Raw genomic sequence first — 22132 nt, 5'->3', positions numbered from 1 at the left:
TCCAGCAAAAATAATCGGTAATAAAAGCAAAGAAATTCTAGACTCAGAAGTCCCATGAAGTCATCTCTACGCCTTTTGCCAGCAGAGGGTCTTTTTTAAAACATGTTCTCAGGATCCTTGCCAGCCTAAACATCAGCTGCCTCAACAATGGGGCGTCCATCATTTCACTGGCAAGCACCACACAAGTTCAGCAAGCTGATGCTCTTTGACCTGGATTTCTCAATAAATACACCCCAGCAGTAGGACATGCCGATTTCATTTCTGTTAAGTTCAGCCACTTAGCAAATTTATTCTGTTGTATCTTTTGCATCTGTTTTTACATTGTCTGTTTAAATTCTTTCAATGCACACTATTTAAGTCACCTTTCCCTCCTAAATCTTAATTTAACAAAACCATTCCTCTCCAGCGAGCAGGAATCTGGAAATGCTCCCAAAAGAGAGGGGACACATACACGTTTTATTAAACACATACATTTTGGGGGGAGGGGTGGAGACAGGGTTTCTCTGTTTAGCCCTGGCTGTCCTGGAACTCACTTTGTAGACCAGGCTGGCCTCGAACTCACAAATCCGCCTGACTCTGCCTCCCGAGTGCAGGGATTAAAGGCGTGCACCACTACGCTGGGCTGGATGTTTTAATAAAGAACCAAATAGGTTCTTTTGGTCCTGATAAAACTATCAACAGAAATGCACGGGGTCTAGGGGTCTCGGGGTTACAGAGTACACCAATATCTCCTGAGTGTGGGTTTTTTCTTTTCGTTCTACCAGTTATACATATAGTAGTATATCCTTCTGTGCTCGATGCAGCATCACAAGGGGAAAAGTGCAGGCGGTTGGTTGTACTCTGCTGCCTGTTTTCCGCCCCTCTTGTGGTCTGAGGGAACTGTGGGACAGCTCGCAGGAAAGATGAGCTCATATTTAGCCTGGGAAAGCTGCTTCAGCGCCCTTCCTCCTGCTCCGCATGAAATGAGCCCTGAGCAGCATGAAATCCTTGACCGCAGGTGTGGAGACGAGCTGTGACATAAATATCTTTGCTGCTTAGCAGTTGGAGGACGGCTGTGGGAAGATTTGTCACAAGCTCCCCTAGCCAAGTCTGACTCTAAGGAAATGGTCATTAGGCTCCACCACAGCAGGCTCAAATCCCGCTCCAAAACTTTATATGCCTCAGTACAGGGGAACGACAGGGCCAAGAAGTGGGAGTGGGTGGGTGGGGGAGCGTGTGGGGGACTTTTGGGATAGCATTGGAAATGTAAATGAAATAAATACCCAATAAAAAATGCTTCAAAAAAATAAATAAAAATCCCGCTCCAGCTTCCAAATAAAGAACTCATCTAGCAGAGTTGGAGGAAGGTGCTCCTGAGGGCTTAGACCATCCCAAGAGATGGAAAAGAAGTGGGAAATTCATACACCAGACTGGCATGGTTGACTACAAACTTATAAACTCTTCTGTTAGATCACAGACATATCCATCAACAAATGCATAAACAAAATCTAAATTATATGAATAGGACAAAATTTGCCCACACCACTACATAAGATATCCATAAATGTTTTCAAAAATGACCAAAATTAATAAGAATATATGCGTGTGAGCGCGCGTGCGCACGCGCGTGCACACACACACACACACACACAGAACCAATGGAGGAGAAAACTGCATACAATTTCCCAACTCCCCTCACAGTGATGGGACACACAAATTAATGTAATAAATATACCTTAATTGCTTATTTGTCAAGATTACTTACTATATTTAACTTTATTGCTTTTTAATTGTAACAACTAACCTTACCTCAAAGTGTAGATATCATTTCATTTCAAAGTTTTAAGCTTTTCTTTGTTTTTGTTTGATGTCAGATAATTTTTTCTTACTTCACTCACTTCTGTATCGTTTTTGTTTATTTCCATATCAATATAAGCAGGATATAAAGTTTTAATAAAATGAAAAGGTTACTCTGTGTTAAGAGGAGAATATATTCTAAACGTGTCTACTATTATAGTTAACATTTTGGTTTTAAGTTTTGTAAATTCTCTGTTTTCCATTTGCTTTCCTAATTGTTTGTATTTGTAACATATCCTATGTGTTCTTTAATTTTAATTTTCCCAAAATATTAAAGGAAGAAATCCTCTAAATGTTACTATTAACTGTTATAAGTATAAATACATCTTTAACCAGAAAAAACACAAATAAAATGACAAATGTAGGGATGACTTGCCCCCCTCCAGCTTTCAGCCCTTGATTTCAATTATCATGCTCTTTGATCTAAAAAAAATTATTCGGTGCTTAGTTTGGTATTTCATTCACAAAGCTATAATTTGATTTTGTGATTCTGGACCTTATAAATCCAATTTGTATCTATTGTTTAGCCCAGTGGAGTGAATTTACATGGCAGTCATGTGTTACAAGTGATACACTGAAAACACAGCTGATCTGTTTCAATGTTTATACGATGACAATGAGTGTTAATTTCACAACACTGCTCATTTTCATTAATGAAAATGAACTTTCAATACCAATATTGAAAAATTCTCCATTGAATCTTTCCTGATCAATGGTGAATAAGAAAAGTGATGTTGAATTACATTGATTTATGGGAAAATCCTAATTCTTATTAACCAGATTCTCAGTATATAACTTCAATACAATATAGAAGCATATATTTTCTTTAGCGATCTCTTCACGTTTGAGTTTATTTTTTAAATTTTGAATACATTAAGTTGTTTTAAGTAAACATGAAAAGAGATTTCAATACATGTTTAAGTTATCTGCTAGTAGACAATAGATTTGCCTTCAATTTTGCTTTAAGTCGGCGTAAAGAAAAGACATATATTGTTACAGTAAAATCAAAAGAGGAATAAGGTATATGAATCAAGATAAACTTTGTACTGGGTCTCAGCACATACCACACAGGATCTTTTATTTCACAGCCTTGACACTTGGTATAATTCCAACTATACCAAAGGCAAAAATTATTTGCAGTCCTGTTGACCGGGGGCATTTCCTGCCAAGCACCCAGGAGGGCGGACCGTCCATGGCTCATCTATTTTCCTATCCCATCTACTCATGTTGAGGTTTTTTGCATTGAACTGAAAACTCACCTACTTCAAAGTTGAACTACATGCTCCTCAAATCCTCTAAAACTAATTAGCATTTTTTGTCTACACCAACAAAACTCAATTGCAATTGCCACAGAAATTAGGGTTTTGCTCAAATGACCCTTGAAAAGCCACTTAGGGAGACTGAAGGCAACAACTCTACGCATCCCCCAACTCCTATTTCCCAAACCTCAGCATTTAATGTTGCAATATTATCATTTAATTCATACTCCACATCTTACATCCCCCACCAGTTTCTCAAATCAGAAAAAAAAAAAATGGTGGAAAAAGACTCTGCTTAGCACTAAGGAGAATTAAGGGTTAAGACAAAAGATTACAAGAACTAAGGAATTTAATCTTGCACAGAAAAGTGTCCTGCTAGTTGGAAACTGTGTTATTTAAAGTTATCATGACTTGTGTCTAGAATAAATTATGTGTTAGTATTACAGGAAATAGTAAACATACTCAAAATAGAGGGTAAGTACAAAATAAAGAAACTTAATTCATAAAATTTACTATCAGTAAAGTTTTCATTCATTTTTCTATATTCTCTAGTTTCATAGAACTTGTGGAAAGATTATTAATGGCATAAAATAGTCTATAAGTAAGGCTGAGTTTAGAAAGTTAGGAGAGATCACCATGTGGTCACTCAGGAATTTAATAAGCATGGCCAATGATTTTGTTTTCAGAACTTCAGTCTTCCTATCTCAAAGATAAAGAGAGCAATTATTCTCTTTGTTAGTTTTTAATAGCTCTAGGCATTCAATGAAATGTCCAGTATAAGTTGTTTCTTCATATGATTCCNGAATAGTGCTATATGGCAGTACTTGTATAGGTCACAGCACTGAAGGTTGTATGGGTTTTGGAAGGCTAAATGTTTCTTACAATTACTATGCATTTCGTCAGTAGATAATTTTACATGAAAGACAAAAGTTAAATATCCTNTATATAACCAAACAACGCTTACTTAAATATAGATGTAAAATAATAACTTAGTTTATATATTTACACTTTATTTTCAGGAGAAACCCTTCTTCAAACCATCCAAGTACTTTTCAAAACACTCGTGAGTTTCCTTTGATGAGAATCATTTGGAGACCTATGGCCTCACCACCATAGTTTCTGATTCAGCAGATCTTAAGCAAAGAAAAGTTTCCTTCTAAGAAGCTCATGAGTGTCGCCCGTGTGGCTGTCTATCCCAGGGACCATTGGAGAAGCAATAGTTCAACTAAAAATCCTATTATTCTTATAGGACTGAACTCTCCACCAATCAGACATTTATGATCGAAATCAACCAAGGAATGTATGCAGAGTATAGGAGTTTATGAAAGATGTTTTCAGTGATCCCATCCATCTCTGCAGATTGGGAGGCTGTTGTTTCTCAATCAGAAAAGTTAACCAGCAGCACCTGTGTGACTAATGGACATCTGTGCTCGCTGGAACCTTTTAGAGAGGAGAGCATGTCAGAGATCTCTAATGAATTTTAAAATGTGTCATTTATGGGTGATCATAAGCACTTCATATGTTAAGGAAATTATAGAACTCCTGTCCAATATGTGATATTAATCCACCAAAATAAATTCGAGCCAACACTTTCATATGCTGGGGCACTAAAGTTAAATTAAAAGGTGGAAATGGTTATGTAATGAATGTCATTTCGAACAATGAAGACAAAACACCAGCCAACCTGCCAAGTTTTCAGATAGTCTGGCAATACAGAAAGAAGATGTGGTCTTGTTTATTTTTATTTATAAATCCAATAAAATGGAAATGTTTTGATTTATAAATTCAAAGCCTCTGTCTGTCAAGACTTCTTCCTATGGGGATCTCTTAGCCTCTCAGCGTGCTTCTTTGTTTCCCTAACACAGCATCATTGTGTTGACCTACCTCCAAATTGAGAAGAATATGAATGGAAAGAGTTGCTGTTAGAACTTAACTTTGTAAAATACAAATAATAGTCTGATTGCCTGTTAGTATACATGTGTTCAATTTGGCCAGCCAACTTCCTGAGAGATCCTGCTGTAAACAGGAACACAGATAAAGAGCCCTGGAAACAAGGATGCTGTTTGCTATGGAAAGATACAGAAACACTTATTTGAGTCAAAGTAAAACATAAATTGAACTGTCATTTGCAACACAAAGGGGAGCTTGCACTTTATTGTGCCAGCCTTCCAGGGACTATTCAAAATGAAATGGCGGTCACTGATGTGCCCCAGACCTCATCTGCTTTCTGTTCACCATTTATTCATTGCACAAATATGAACACCTAGTGTTCTGTTTACTTAAAACTGTGCCTTGGATCCGTGTCTTAAGAAGCACTCTATAACTCCCAGACGTGGGATGTTTAAAGATGAAATTAGAAGACAAATCAAAACATCCCTGATATATACAGGATATGTATTTTTAAATTAAGTGGGACGAAATTGTAATCCACACATAGATTTTGAAGATCTCCAGATTGTGCCTTTATTTTGCAAATAAATGAAAGATTTATGCTTATCACATGCCTGAATATTTATTCATCCATGTATGTGTGCATACCCCTAGATATTAAAAACCCTAATTTGATCATAATCATGTGCTTACTGCATAGCTACAATAGAAGGTGCAAGCTAGGGTTTCCTGTGAAAATAAGGACAGTCTTTTATCTTACACCATTCACATGCAATTGTTTAACTGCTGTTCTAGTTTCAGTCCAATGGAAAATTCTCTCCTCCTTTAACATACATAGGAAGCTCACAGGACTATGGTAAACACACTTTCAAAACTGGAGCCACAGGTAACACATGACACAATTATCTTTCTATTAAATTATTAACACTAATAATATCATTTTGTCTCTTCCTAAAATAACACCCTGTTTAAATTGAGTGGCCTGCTTGATAGAATAACACTTCAAAAAGTCTCATTTTATATTATTTCATATTCTGTAAAATACCTTGAAATCTTCTTGGGAACATCCCTTGAAACACACACAAGCCACAAAAACACTGTTGTCTTTGATGCTGACTACTAAATGTACATTATAAATCACACCCTAACCTTTTCCCTTTATCTTGCCTGTAATTCAGTATTACTGATTCTTCCACATCAACCTCCATTCCTTTTTTTTGGAACAGGTATTAGGTATTCATGTTCTAAGGACAAGCAGATGATAGATTGTTAAGATAGATGCCAGAGGAGATGGCATGTTATCCAAGCTCTGCCTCTGTTGCCAACATCACCTTGGAGAAGATTACATCCTCATCCAGAACCCAAACTTCCTCACTTAAATAAAAAGGCCCAGCTCTCATAAATGAAGAGCAAAGCCCTTTTCCATAGCTTCCTGACACAATGACTCATTTTGGAATAATTTTTTTTCCTAATGCCAACATGAAAAACACTATCTATCCCTGTTTGTTTTCTAATTTGAATCGTCATAAAAGGAGACTTCATAAAACTTCAATGTGTCCAAGTGAGAGTGAAAGAAAAGAGGTGAACTACAAATGCATTTGTTTTTGAGAACAAAATATGAAAATCACACACACACACCCAAACACAAACACCAATTCTTCTCCAAAGAGTATTCAATCACTTTTAAATTAATTTAATATCAAATACTCTCTAACCCCCATAAATAATACTGATCAAAAATATTTGGAGACATACTGACATAATTTATTTTAAAAAAATAACAACTAAAGGATGAATACTGATGGCTACTGCCAATCTATTTCCTACTACCTGAAAAAAATTAAATTGACAAACCTTCATGTCTAGAATAAATATATCCCTGAATTCATGGAATAAGAGAAGAATAATATTTGTGGCCATAAGAAGTAAGACGTTCTCTTTAAAACAGTTATTGTCTCCTCTTGCTTTGCGCTAGCGCACAGACTATGACCTGCTTCTACCTTGTTTTCTGTTCTCTTTTTTAATTTAGAATGCCCCCTCCTTCCAAGCAATGATTGCCATATTGTTAGTATGAACATAATTATAAGAAATATACCCAGGTCTTTTTGTAGCTTGCAAGCAAGTCAGTGATCTCCAGTTCAGTGGGAAGGTACTATGTCCAAAATTAACCTAGAAAGCAATGAACATTCAGTGTCAGCCTCTGGCCTCCACATGAATGGGCATGTGTACACATACAACATACACCAAATATTTAAATGAAGGGCTGAAGAGACAGCTTAGTAGTAGAGATCACTTGCTGCAAACCATGAGGACTGGAATTTGAATCCAGCGCTCGCTCATGTAGCAAACCCAGATCATGCAAACACCTGTCAGTCATGCTCCAAGGGACCTGATGTCCTCTTCTGGCCTCTGTACAACCATCCACATACACCTGTGCACCTGCACACAGGTGATCATATGCTAACACATGTGTACACATATACAATACAACTGTATGAGCCTTCTTTTAAAGACAAAAGACACAATGAGAGATGATATACAAAGTATATTTTATTATTTGTTCTAAGTGCCTTTTGAATTAATTCCCAGAATTAATTTTATCTACACACAGACAAAGGATTAGAGGACAGATAATTGGTAAAAATAACAGACACACAAAGACACACACACTCACTGTTTCCAGCTTTACCCTGAGCTTAGTTGCACAGATTATTATTAGAGGAGAATATGACGAACTATAGAAAAACTGGAATTATTTTTGTTTCCTTTGAACTAGAAAGCATTATCCCTTAAGGACACACAAAAATAAAACATAAGATATAAAAAGTAAAATTTGATCATAAGTTTGCAGTGAAAAGTCACAGATACATCTTTTTAAAAGTGGGAAAGAGATTAGGTTTGGACATAGTTGTTTGGAATGGTGGGACTTGAGCCAAGTTTCTTTCTTCGAATACATGTTTTTTCCTTTTATTAATAACGGAGTCTTATCTATATATAAAATAAACTAACTATGCTAACTAGAAATATAATTAAATCATGTTATAACTAGAGTCCAAGAATTATAAATACATCATATAATACATTTAAAAATTTTTTTAATTAGGTATTTTCTTCATTTACATTTCCAATGCTATCCCAAAAGTCCCCAAGACCCTCACCCCCCTCACTTCCCTACCCACCCACTGGGCTTCTATCTGTTAATGTCTGGAGACTTTTTCTAAATACTACTTCAATATTTTGACTCAAAGTAAGGTCTAAGAATGTTGCTCAATAATAGAAAGAAAACAAGGAAAATCTTATTTCCAGTACCTGTTGTTTTGTTTTGTTGAGACAGGGTAGGATGTTGCCCATCTGGGCTGAGACTTACTATGTAGAGAATATAATGTTTTTCTAAGACTCTTCTTCTGCCTGCTAAAAAGCGGGTAAAAACGTATGAAGCAAACACGTGTGTGTCACAGTCCTTGCAAAGAGAAACAACTCAAATGAGATGGTCATTTGCATTTAATTATTGAAAAAAAAATCAAAGCAATTTTCCTAAGTGTTTGCAAAGGAAATACATAAGCATCTTGATTAATAAGGTTTAACCTACCATATTCTATTGCACATCAGTGATCAGTACTGTGAAACAGCATAGTTAGCATATTCATGTAGAGCCTCCATCCCAGTACCATACAGTAGCTGGCCAAGTCATGGACATCTTTTCAGCCATCTAAGGCAGGAAACTAATGGAAAAGAAACTGGTTTTTCTCCATATTTGCTTTTTTTTTTAAATTTTCAACAAGTCTTGCCATTGGCATAGAGAGTGTGATGTTTTTAAAAATTGTATTTATATGGATACTTGTCTCTTTACTTCATTACATATATTTTCATAGCAGCATGAGCGGGTCCACAGAAAATGAGAAAAGATGAATAAATTGACGGAGGCCAGGGTCACAGATGGCATACCGGTTTGCACTTGGCTATGCCTTGAATGAACCTTGTGCATCAAACAACCTTTTGTGATCTGGTTTATCAGCTCAAAAATATGGTGATTTGAAGGAAATTGTAGAATTACCTTCAGTTATAAAGCAGAAAATACTTCACTATGGTAAGATAAACTCATTACATTGAGAAGTTTCTGCAAACAGGCCAGTGAGATGATTCAGCAGGTAAAGGCTCTTGCAGCTAAATCAGAGCCCAGAGTTCCATTCCCAGGCCCCACGTGGTAGGTTTTGCTGTAATGAACAGTCTAAGGCTAGTCCTTTTAGCCAAATATGTGCCCACATAAGATTTGCTTGCAGTCATTTCTGAGCAGTGAACCTTTGAATTAGTATGTACACAAAATTTTACAGCTCTGTAAGTAGATGTTAGTAACAAAGCACATAGACCCTTAGCAGAACATTCTAATGAGTTCACAGTGGAGTTTGGAGGTCACATAAAAATCATGCAGATGTGCAGTCTATTTTTCTTGCAAGCTTTGAATTCATAACACTTTAAAGGATTAAATTAAAGCCATTTTTACATTTTTAACAAGGGGCAATGTTCCAAGTCTAAAATTGATTTTAACAAAAATTTTAAATAAGACTAATAGGTAAAAATGTTAGGTAGACTGTTGCTCTAATGTTCACTAATGGTAGAAATTATAAGCAACCCACATTCACACACCATTATGTTGGTCTTTATGTAAATAAGAAATTTCAATTATACTTGAAATCCACAGTCTATTTTAGAAATTTTATGCATATGAAAGGTTTTTTTCATTCTCATTTAGATAGATTTTTTATAACATGTTAATCTATGGCTAAATTGAAATAAAAAATAAAGAAAAGAAAACTTGTTTAATGCACCCTACAATGTCACATTCAGACTGACATTCCAGAAATCACTTTCCAACTCAAAGCTGCCCGTGGAGACAGTCTTTCACTTACCACTGAACTCCGATTGTCGGGTCCATTTTTATTTTAGAGATTTTTCAATTATGAAAAACATGTCAATAGTGTGTGTGTGTGTGTGTGTGTGTATACTATTTCATCAGAATCAAGAGCTATAATCAATGTATAGAAATAATATATACATACACACTTAAGCGGATATAGAACATATACCAGTGTAATAATAGCTATACAAAATTACCCCTATGGTGTACTGTATAGGTTTTAACTATTATTGCCAATCAAGCGACATTTTCCAACTTTCTAACAAACCCACAAGTATGCATGATGTTCAAACTCCAAAATCTCTGCTGTTCTGATAACACATGGTGAAGCAAAATCACTGTTAATGCCTAGGAGACGGGTGATGTTGTTCTCTATGTATTTTTCTGCAGAGGACAAGTTTGTATGCTATAAATTTTAAGTAAGTTGAGTTTTGTTTTTCTTTAATGACAGCTTCAGGAATGGCTTAAAAGAAAGCAGTTTATAGCTATAGAATCATGAAATGATTTGGCATAATTTGATTTGGCAAAAATGAATTTATATAGAACTTATGAAAAATATATTGCTGTGGGTTGTCAGGAACACTCAAAGTTGTATTTAAATCTTACAGAAACACATAGATATGTTTTGGGGCACAAGTCCATGATATTAGAATCCACCATAACCTTAAACTATATACATTCAAAGATATGATATTGAGCTAAAATAAGGAATACATATATTTGGTGGCAGCACCTGACAGGTGGTATGGTATGTTCGATTTGTTTTTGTAATTGAAGTTATATTGCTACATCAATGATATTTTATTCTATTGAAGTTTTCATTTCCTTCTAAGACCTCAGCCCTAGCATATAGATATTAAAGCTACATTCTATTTATTTGACAGTGAACTTAAGTAATAACAGAGTTTATATTAATACTGTACAAAAAGTTATTCTGAGAGCCTCTCTCTAAATTATTAGCCTTCTGAAGGCTATTCTTATTCATAAAAACAAATGGAATAGGCCCAGACCATACTAAATACCAGTAGCTGATATTAAGTATGTATTGCAAGCTATGCGCTTTATACAGATATCCTCTTTGAAGTTCACATTTATACTACAAGACAGTCATTATGATGCCCTTTTTTCCAATGAAAATGATAGAGCCTAAATCTCTTACTAACTGCTGCTCCCTTAGTTACACAGATGGTCAGCACTGTAGCAGGGGTGCAGACTTATTCTTCTATCCTGACATATGACAAGTGTTAGCTGGTGATTGTATTGAAAAGCACACATTATCCAATATAATATATTGTAATGATTGTAGAATTATTAAGAACAAAACTACATAATTTTAATAAATGCCAATATGAAAGGAAGAAATAACCAATTATTCTATACTGTTTTTGTTATGAATGGATGCCAAGACAAAGATTTAATTAGTGTATCAGTGAGATAGCAGGTCTTAGGAACAGTAATCATGTGCTGGAGGGGGAGGAGGACCTTATCATAAATTACTTGTGTTGCCACTCGTAAAGAAAAAGGTTCCATAAGGACAATTTAGAATCGTGTAATTTTCCTTAGAATCCTATGATACCTTGGATGGCGTAAGGGGCAGGTGCAGGCAAACTGCACGAGGCTCTTCAAGAACAGCCCAAGAGTATCCACTCTACCGGCACAATTACCTTTTAATTAGACATTTTAGATTGCCAACACAAGTCAAAACAATTTATGCAATCAAAAAACACAATTATCTTAAATGATGTGAGATCTCTGGCTGCATTTAATTCAGCAATTTAATTCAGTTTCTCCCACGTGTGTACTTATCACATGGCTGCTGATTGCATGTACATTTTACTAAAGTCTTGTGAAAGGTGCTAAGGCTCCAGGTCATTTGCATTTTATACTGTAGCAATCAAACACAAGATTGTTTTTTTCTAACAAGAAGAAACTAAAGTGAGGTAGTGGGAAAAATATAAACATGGACTGGAGAGTCAGAAAGACTTGGGCTGGAAAGTTCTCAGATGAGTGTCTTCATATCTCTTGAATGCAGTGTCTCACTCTATAAGCTAAAGACATTATGTACCAAACCGCAGAGTGGCTAAAAAGTAAACAGTACGAGGCCTGATCACACCAACTCTCCACTCAGGTTTTCAGTTCCTTTTCACTGTACACACAGACATACTCAGCTGAGCCCATTGAGAGAACCTTGAATGTCGTTCAGCCAGCATCCTATACATCACTGAAAATGCTGTAGCTCATTGGTATTTCAGCAGGGGCTTATTCTGCTCATACAAAACAGTAAGCATGGCTAGTTCTAAAATAAAGACCCACCTCAATTGAAGACATTTAAAGTGGTATTCCTGCCTGCTTTTGCTTTTATATGAGCAATGCATGCCTATCCCCCAAACTGATCTTTCTTTTGCTTAGTTCAATCTCTTACTCACCCAAGCCAATATTTCATTTTACTGCAGATATGTGATTTTCATTCACAGAATTTATATTTGGTATGTCATTAATTTTTCAGTGTCTCCTGAAATCCCCCATCACTTCATTCACAATAGCTGTCATTCATTACTATGTCACTAGTTCATCTATGTTTAATAATGACTTTAAAGTACTGGTCAGAGAACTGCAACAATTGGTCTGTCAGTGGATCTACTTCTAGTTGTTCTTGCAAACTTTGAAGTATGAGTTATATTTTATTGCTTTCTAATGTCTAGTAATTTCTTTATTGTGAGGGAGTCTTACTTAGGAGTCTAGGTCATTATGCTCAATAAATTCTTGATGAATTAATTTTCATAAAAAATATATGTAAGCCTAAAATCAGAAGCTACCCATTTCCAAGGATGAAAGATTTAAGTAAAATCCTGTCTAAAGATTAATTAAGCCTGCTCCACATAGTGCATCTTAAGGAATTTTTATTACAACTTGAGTAGATACTGAATATTTGTTTTGTATATATAAGACATAACAGTGATTCTTAAACAGTCAGGATCTCATTACCTACAGTGTTATCCTTAGCCATGCAGTTTCATCCTTCCCTAGCTTTAGAAGTAACTATTGCTACTCTAAAATCTCTAGTTATCAATGTGATTTTCTAAATCCTCATTCAATGTCACCGACATACATTCACTTCTTCATTTAACCTAGGCAACTTTTTTCTATGTAACGGTTTCTACATAGCAGTTTCTATGTTTTGTGTCTATAAAGTTGGAGTGATATGTTGGGACACTTGCCTTATTCTTGCTTTCTCCATGAAAATTACAACTGAAACTTTTTTGCCTTCTATGCCACCATTAATTCTGTTTGAGGATCTTCTTAGTGTGTAAAGTGGTTAGGGTTATCAACTTTTTAAAAAATCTTATTGATCATCTTGTAATTAAGGCTTCCAGTGATTTAGAAATGATTTTTTAGTTTGAGTGCCTCGTTTAGAACAACCCATTAGATAATCAGGGAGTTCTTTTCATGGCCTCACCACTTGGGCCTCGAACTCAGAAATCTGCCTGCCTCTGCCTCCTGAGTGCTGGAATTAAAGGCGTGTGCCACCATGCCTGGCTAAAATGTATTTCTTAAAGAAGTGCGTTTATAAAAAAGTTAATTGTGTGTTTAGAAAATCACACTAAAAACAATGTTCAATAGTTCATGACATTAATTATTCAACTTCAAAATTTTATATATATTTATTATTGCTTAGCTGTTATAACAATTTATCATTAATACTAAATAACAATATTTTAATTGTTTATTATGATATTAAATAATATTAATAACCTTTATTAGTAAGAGTCTACCTGTCACTTAAAGATTTATAGAAAATATGTGTTTTCATCTATAAATGGAGATCATAAATCTTTTTTAAAAGTTGGTGCATGACTTTCCTCTATTGGTGCCAATGTTTGTTATCAGTGTATGATCATTGTTTATATTTTTATATTTTTCTTATTACACTTTAATTTATTTGTTTTGTGGGGTCCATGTACATGCTACAGTGTGTGAATGTCACAAGGTAATTTTTAGGGATCAGTTCTCTTCTCCCACCATGTGGGTCCCTAGAAATCAACTCGGCAAGCACATTTACCTGCTGAGCCATCTCCCTGGCCCTGTGTAGTTATTCTCAGTCCAAATTACTAACACACATTTTTGTTGATTGTGAAAATAAGATGTGTGCAGTGAGTGTAAATCTGTGTGTATTACATACAGCAAAAGATCAACGTGGGTGAAACAAAGAATCCCTGAAGTTCTTTGCAAACCCAATTAGCCACAAAAGGGAAATGGGAGAACAATAGAACTAGAAACCTCATCTGAATTTCCCTGAAATATTGACTTTGTTATTTGACGTGACCTCTTCTGGTGCCTATTTTGACCGCTGTGCAATCTGATTGAAATTAACTCCCAGGTATTCATGACTGGTAAGTGCACAGGTGAGCAGACACTCTTATCCGGTTATTCTGTGCTGAGTGTTTGGCTAATCTAACCACTAGCAAGAGAACGACCACATCTCAGCAGAAGTCACTCTTCAGAAATCTGGAATGGTCTATGCAGTTGCTAAGTACAGGGACTGTAAAGAGAGACCTGGTAGTGACCCAAGCTCTGCCACCTTCTCAACTGCAGCTTTCTTTCCTCTACTGAGCGAGTTAATGTAGACAGATGCCTAGCCACACCGCTAATATCATAATAAATTGGTGTTTACTTGGAACCCAGACCCGGACTCTCAAGACATTTGAGGAAGCATTCATTTCCAACTAGGTTAATTAAGAATCATTCATTGACTCTGCCTGCTAGACCACTCAACTCCTCTTTACCATCACCACTTACCCTTTGTTTATTGCCAAACAAAATTCACTCTCTGTAGTAGCGTGATTAAGGATTAAATTCAGTAAAATTGCATCAGAAATTAATCCCATATAATGCTTTAATTGGAATGTGTGTTTTTTAAACACATCCACTTTTCAAAGTAATAGCATACCCACCTGACAATGGTCTTCATCATTACACCTCCCTTTTGTTGAATAAACATATTGCAATTGTTTTGTATTAAATATTCTACATAAGCATACATATCATGCCAATATCCGAGCTATAAGTGTACACTTCTCTCGATACATGCCAAAAGGATATATAGGTTTCAACATAATAGGTATACATTTTCATAAGATTTTGACTGTAGACTGGGGCACACAGTCTAATGTTAGGACTTTTAGAATAATCAGAGTCCAGATTTCATAAAATAAGGAATATTGGCTCTCGTGGATGAAAAGTGAGAAAAATGTTACCTCTGCAATCTAAATAGCTAATTACATGTAAACACAGACCTTTAGCCTGATTCTGATACTACAAGGAACGGTTCAGGCAAAGCCGTGGCTTTTCTGCATTTCTTTCCACCAATTCTTTTTTTTTTTTTTTTAAACAAAAAAACATTTTTTTTTAATATTTTATTTATTTATTTATTATATGTAAGTACACTGTAGCTGTCTTCAGATGCACCAGAAGAGGGCGTCAGATCTCATTTCAGGTGGTTGTGAGCCACCATGTGGTTGCTGGGATTTGAACTCTGGACCTTTGGAAGAGCAGTCGGGTGCTCTTACCCACTGAGCCATCTCACCAGCCCCCTCCACCAATTCTTTCTTGAGACCTAATTCAACATGTAGGCTATTTCTCCCAAGGTCACTGTTCAATTTCTCAAGGGTCCGCTTTGCTTGAAGTCTTTCTTCCTCCTGGTCATTGCTAGATAGCAGCTCTTAAAGGAACATTTTCTCACCCCACATTAATGTTCTTAAAAGGTCTATGTGTCCTTCCTTAATTTCCTCTCCCTTGAATTTATTGTCTCTGTGTATATATGTGAGTGGGCAAACCATGTGTGCATTCAACAAGGATGTGCAGAGCCAAGAACAAGTACCACTGGTCACTAAGACTGGCACATGTGTGGTATGTTTCTCTGCCTTTACATCATGCTCAGACTACATGGGGTAGATAAGCTAAGTCAGTTTCCTACGGGAATATCAAGAGGAACAACTAGCAGCTTTTAATTTTTTCTGTTGGTTTGAAGTTATTTTGTTTTCAGAAACATAAATTACTTTGTTGTAATGAACAGAAAAATAATACAATTTTCCCTCAGGATACAAAGAGAGAAGGAACAGCAGCAGAGGGCACTGAACACTTAGAACACTGAGCCTTTGCTTTTAAACCTTGGATGGAGGACTGAGTGTCACTACAGGATCACAAAGTAAAATCTATGTGATGATTACATTGCTCTAGGTGGTACTTTTTCTACAAATAAATATGTGCTGCTAGAACTTAAATCAAAAGGAAGTTAGTCCCTTGTACCAGATGAACTCTCTAATGGTGCCTGTAAGGATCATACTCACTTGACCATCCTCTACAATTCATAATTCATACAATAGATTCCCCCCCCACATCATTCTATCCCACTTTTATTTCTGCAAATATTAACATAAAATATGGAATGCAATGTTTATCAAGGTTATAAAAACAAGAACAAAAGCATACAAGCAACCGGGTTAGTTTAGCACTAGTGAGCATTGATACATTGTGGCCAACAGCCAGTAATTGTCCTGCCTGGAAGATCTTTCAGTAGGAATGGTGGTTATATATTTGAACAACATGCATTTACTTAACATTGTTTATTCAGGTCTAAGCTCCTTCTGAGTTAAAATATCCTTAAAATCATTAGCCATCAGAGTTCCTGAAGGGCGACTAGGGGAAATTAAAGCAATACTGTGGACATAGCCAGTATTATCTCAATAGGCAGCTTAAGAGGCACGTTTCCATATTAAAGCAAACTAGGAAAATCCTTTAAAGCAATGGTTCTCAGTCTGAAGGGGGGGGGAGGGGTGAAATGACCCTTTTCCCCACATCACTGGAAAAACAGAGATATTTACATTACAATTTATGACAGTAGCAAAATTGCAGTTATGAAGTAGGAACAAAAACAAGATCACTCTCATCTGAGCACTGAGATGACTTGAAGGTATCAACACCTTAATGACACAGCTCTGCATACTGTTGCTGGAGATTGAAAAGAGTAGGTGTAGTTTAGAAGACTCTGTGATACACAGAGAACCAGATAGTCCTGAAAACCGTTGGCAGAGATAGAGAAGTGCCTGAGACCTAGCTTGGTCCCTAGTTTCATAGTCAGACAATGTATGGATAATTGTGATAGTGTCTGGTATGGAAAAAACAAAAGAATGATAGAGAAAATAGGAACCCCGACTTATTAGCACCAGAGTGTGAAGAAGACAGGCTATAAAAACTCAAATTTCGATGTTTCTTTTATTTTCTTAGCACACAAGAAAAGCATCATTATCAATAATATCAACAGTCACACTCAAATAATTACAAGAGGTTCCAGACATACATAGATATATTAAAAAGCAATTGTCTACATGAGAGTAGCATTGAGTAAGACTGCTAAGATATATGGCACTCATGCAAAATGACAGAGTGCTCTAATTAGTAAGTTTCATTCATACTTAAAGCCTGCTTTCCTGACTTGTCTTCAGCGTTTATGACGCTGTATGTGCCAGCTAAATTAGACTCTTCAACTTAATATCCTTCAATTACCCTCCTTGTTGTCGCCACACTTTGTTTTTTATTTTCTCTTTCTAGCAGGTCTTTGCTTTTCACAATACTACTCTAAGTCAAAATATGAGCCCTACTCTGATCCTCTTAATCAGAAATTACTGGATCTGTATTTTCAGTGTTGATGAACGCTTCACCCAGTCTGCATCCTAGTTATTGTCTACATCCTAGTTTATAACACATACTGACTCCCTAACTCTCCCAAGTGCTAAGTTTCCTAACATGAACTGTCTCTCACCCAGATCACCCATATTCCCCACAGTGCCTTACTTAACATAGAAGCATGTTGTGTTTGTATCTAATATACAGAGTGGATATGAAATCAATCAGTACTAATGATTGATGGCCAGAAAATAAAATGGCATTTCAAAATGATACTATGCAGTCTCTGTGTACTACTGCACCAGTATGTGAAGTGAACATAGCTCACTCACACAGAGGCAAGTGCATAACGCACACTTTATAGATTCCAATTTCAATCTGTAACTGAGACAATAGGGATAGTGTAAAAGGTGATTATGCCACTTAAGAAACAATTACAATCTCTTGTCCCTAGTCAAAATACTGTCTCCCCCCCCCGCAAGTCCTAATGATGAAAATGTGGAGAATATTTACATTTTCACCTCTTTACCCTCTTTCCATGTATAATGATATCTGTGAGTTCGTGAGACTATTGGATTTGTAACAGAGTGATCTGCTCTGACTATATTGGGTTCTTGAGCAGGACCAGTGAGCTCTTGACTGAAGCTCTCATTCTTTGCTGTGAAAGAAATTTATTACCAAAAGTAAATTTAAATTTAAAGGAATGTATTTGTGAAAAACTACTTGGGGCTCTCCGACAACTTTAAGAGTTGACTTCATGTTACATATCTTTCACAAACCATAGACTTCATTGGCTCCTGCCCCATGAAGTGACTTCTTATGTCACTGCTGCATTTCACCAATTTCTATTGACTACACATACTGTTGAAGTCAATATGATTGTTCCTCTCTATTAGTCTTTCTTTATTTCAGTTCTGAAATGAAAAGTAGCTACCTAATTTTAAGTTTCATATTTATTGTTACACTTAAGCCTCTTTAAGTAGCTCAGATATAATGCATATGTTGTATATGCCTTATCTGTAGTATGTATATATCAACTGCAATACTTAGATTCTCAGATCAGTTAATTTAAAAATACCAAGATTGTCTTGAAAATCAGTTTTATACTGATAAATGCTCTGGTGGGCATTTTATTTTGTGTCCTATAGTTTATTTTATCACATAGCACACATGGCTTGCTGAACTTGATGAAGAATAATAATAAATTATACCAATTTTCAAGCTAGTGCTAAAATTGTACCTATATACTGACTGATACCCTAAAAATGTATTTCATTAGTTGATTCCTTCTTCATACATCATTCACTTGGCTTTCCATCCCCCATGTTCAAAATAGATCTTGCCATTTTTCTTATAATCTGTATTAAACTGTTTGGTTCAACTTAATATCTTTTAAAGCCAGGAAATCTCACTTTAGCTGATGAAAATGTCAATAGATATGGTCAGAAATTTTAATAGAGCTTTATAGACAACAGCCCACTTGACAAAAGGAACAGTGAAGCATGTACATGCAGGTATGTCACAGGCATAATAGTCTTGTTTCCATGTCATTGCATGTAGTGCATCTAGAGAGAGAACAGTGTAAAGATCTGAGAGCTATACCATTTTACATCTTCATTACTCTTTTTCCAGGAAAAGGCGGAATCTCCGCAAACCGAAGATGAGGTTCCTTCTTGTGAATAGGTTCACCCTGCTGCTCCTGCTCCTAGTGGTGAGTGAAGATTGTTCTGTTTCCTGTTAATGGTCATGCAGAGTAGAGAGGAGCGTCTGAGTGTGGGTGAACTGGCAACTGTAAGGAAACCAAAACTGGGCTTCTCCAGACTCTCATTCTTCTTGAATGTCCTTTGGATGTTTGCTCATTTTGATTATTGTCATAATTTATCCAGGCAATTGAATTCCATTTGTTTGGGGAAGTTCATAATAATTTGTGTCACATTCATAGTACAGACAGCCTGTATACATTTTTTACATGTTTTTGAAATAGGGATTTGGATTGTGGCTTCTGGGCTCTTCAATACTTTTAAAACATCTGAACTCTGCCAGTCTAGCCCTTGATTTCTCTCCAATGAGTTTCTGATCAAAACTAAGAATCTTCGGTACTTTAGGAATCACTGATGCTCTGTAATTCTTTTTGTGCCTTTTAAGTTCAGATTCATATTAGATAACTTCATGTTTCTTTACTCATAAAGAGTTGGCTAGTTAGAAGTGTAATTGCCTTAGAACACTCTATTGGTGTAAATTTGTATCAAAATTATGGACACACCATCACATCACCTTCAACAGTATGGTCTGAATCCATGTCCCTATTACCCATGGACCTGGCGAGCCTGATCTAAGTACAAGCGGACTGCTTACAGCATTCTAGAACAGGCTCTAACTGTTATGGTACTTTTAGAAACCTCTGGTAACCCAAAAGCAAACTGATTAACTCATATCAAAGTAGGATTGACCCTAGCACAAAGTCATGTCACCTGAGGCCATTTCCTCCTGTACTTCATGGTCGTTATGAATTAAACCCTCTAGAATGTAAGCCCCACGAGGGCAGAAACCATACTAGCAAATGTACTGCTGAGTTTTCAGAACCTACAACAGGACCTGGTGACGCCTCATCTGCTGACTGCTGCAGTGGCAGTTTGGTTGTCATATGTGTGATGACACTTTCTAAAGTCTTCCAGAATGACACCACATATATGGCAGCTAAACTGTTACATGGAACAACAAGTAAGATATAGGCTTGTGGGTTGGTTAGTTTTTAAAGACATGTGACATGTTTGTGTCTCATTGTCACCTTTATATAAGCGTGGCATTATATATTTGTTGCATCATAAGCCCAATAATAATAGTCAAATTGCTTCATGTGATGCATATTGCTTGATTGTCCATGATATTACTGCTGGCTTTAGTTTTTCTTATTACTGTTGAAAATAATGCTATCTCATTAGCAATTTTATTTGCATGAAATTATCAGAAAAGTTTAATTAAAAATGTAAAACGTTTATATATAAATGCAATTTTAAGTAGTACTAATTTCATTATTAGAAAAATAATGTATATATCTATGTGCCTATCTATCATCTATCTATCCATCCATCCATCTGTAAATGAAGTTCTTTAAGGTGCATGTTATTTAGGAAGAAAGCCATTGGAGAGTTCAATGCTCAAGCAAGGACCAGGCTGGAAGCAGCCCAGAATTCTGTGGCTTCTCTGACAACAGAGGTTCTGAGTTTTCATTCTTTCAGTGTTGAAACAATCTCTACTGAACCAAGCTCCAAAGCAAGTTCACTGGAGTTTGTTTCAGTATTGCAGGAATGGTAAGTGTGAAGCTGCCCCCATCAGGTACCCATACCTGCTCTCCCTCATGTTATCCCCACTCCTACTGATGTTACAATGTGTCAAACCTAATAAAGATGTTGCTGAAAACACAAGTGTAGAGTTTTTCTATTTAGCATCCTTACATATAGTGTTTACCTCAGGCTCCCATGAATTTCCAGTTGTTACAAGATCATTTCTTAATGAGTTGCCAAACATACAGGGGTAGAATTTAGAATGTGGTTCTGGAAAGATACCTAAGGAAAATAATTCATAATGACTAAAACTTGTAGTAAAAAAAAAAAAAGAGTAAGAGAGAGAGAGAGAGAGAGAGAGTATACACATACATCATCCCAGCTTTTAATTTGATTAGAAGACAATGAGCAGGTAGCCCACAATTAAACATATCAAGTGAGCCCGCAAATGGTTTCCAAATAGATAAACTTTGAATAGCTGTCCCACAAGGGACAGCTTGTCATCCTCCCTTCTTTAGTGGTTCAGTCATATTAGTTTAGACTTTTTAAATACAGTCACATACATCCATACAAATATGAGTAAATTAAGTAATAAAACACAAACACAAATAAGGGATCTCTTTTACAGAAAAGAATAAGCTGAATAAAAACAAATTCTATCTGAGAACGTCCTGAGGGGACGGTTGATTGTAGTCTCTCCTGTCAGGACACACATAGTGTGTCTTTCTAAGCTCCACAGGAGCAGGATTCACACATGTTTGCTTCAGGACTTCATTCTTAGGAATGTTCAGCTTGCCAATATCAGTAAATCCCTCTCACTGAAAGTCACTGAGAGATGAGTCTTGACAGGGACTTGTGTCTTGTGATGTGGTTAAAGCAGCCACACATGGTTAATTATTTTATGAGGATCATCAATTTCTCTGATGTCATACATCTATAATGTATTAAATATTAAATAATCAATATTCAAATGGTAGAGGTGTTATAATACTTAGAAGCATCTACCCTCTTCACCGTGTAAACAGTTTCTACCCAGCTAACTTGTGGGCATGTCTAAAACAGGACTAGCCTTCCCCTACAAAGATTTTAATTTGACTCAATATCCCCTTCCTCCAGGAATCATCCTTTTCAGTAGTATGGACCAAATACCTAGGCCCTTTGGGCATCACTATCCCCAGTCCTTATATTCAGATATGCCTTCATCTCTCCACTGAATGAGAAAATGTTGAGAGTTGTGTTCTCTTATTCTACCATAGAGTGATATG

At 36.2% G+C, this 22132-nt stretch overlaps 1 protein-coding gene across 2 annotated transcripts in view; it reads left to right on the top strand.

The window, feature by feature from the left end:
* Calcr (calcitonin receptor) overlaps nt 1-22132 on the top strand; it is a 76269-nt gene that overhangs the window by 23000 nt on the left and 31137 nt on the right. For both annotated transcript variants that reach the window (XM_021165088.2, XM_021165087.2), the window contains exon 4: nt 19216-19294. In XM_021165088.2, the coding sequence (XP_021020747.1) occupies nt 19216-19294 (79 nt within the window). The remainder of the gene's footprint in view (nt 1-19215; nt 19295-22132) is intronic.

Source organism: Mus caroli, chromosome 6 (genome assembly GCF_900094665.2).
Source record: "Mus caroli chromosome 6, CAROLI_EIJ_v1.1, whole genome shotgun sequence".
NCBI classification, from domain to species: domain Eukaryota; kingdom Metazoa; phylum Chordata; class Mammalia; order Rodentia; family Muridae; genus Mus; species Mus caroli.
Note: the sequence above shows the minus strand (reverse complement) of the source record. Positions and strands in the feature narration are given on the sequence as shown.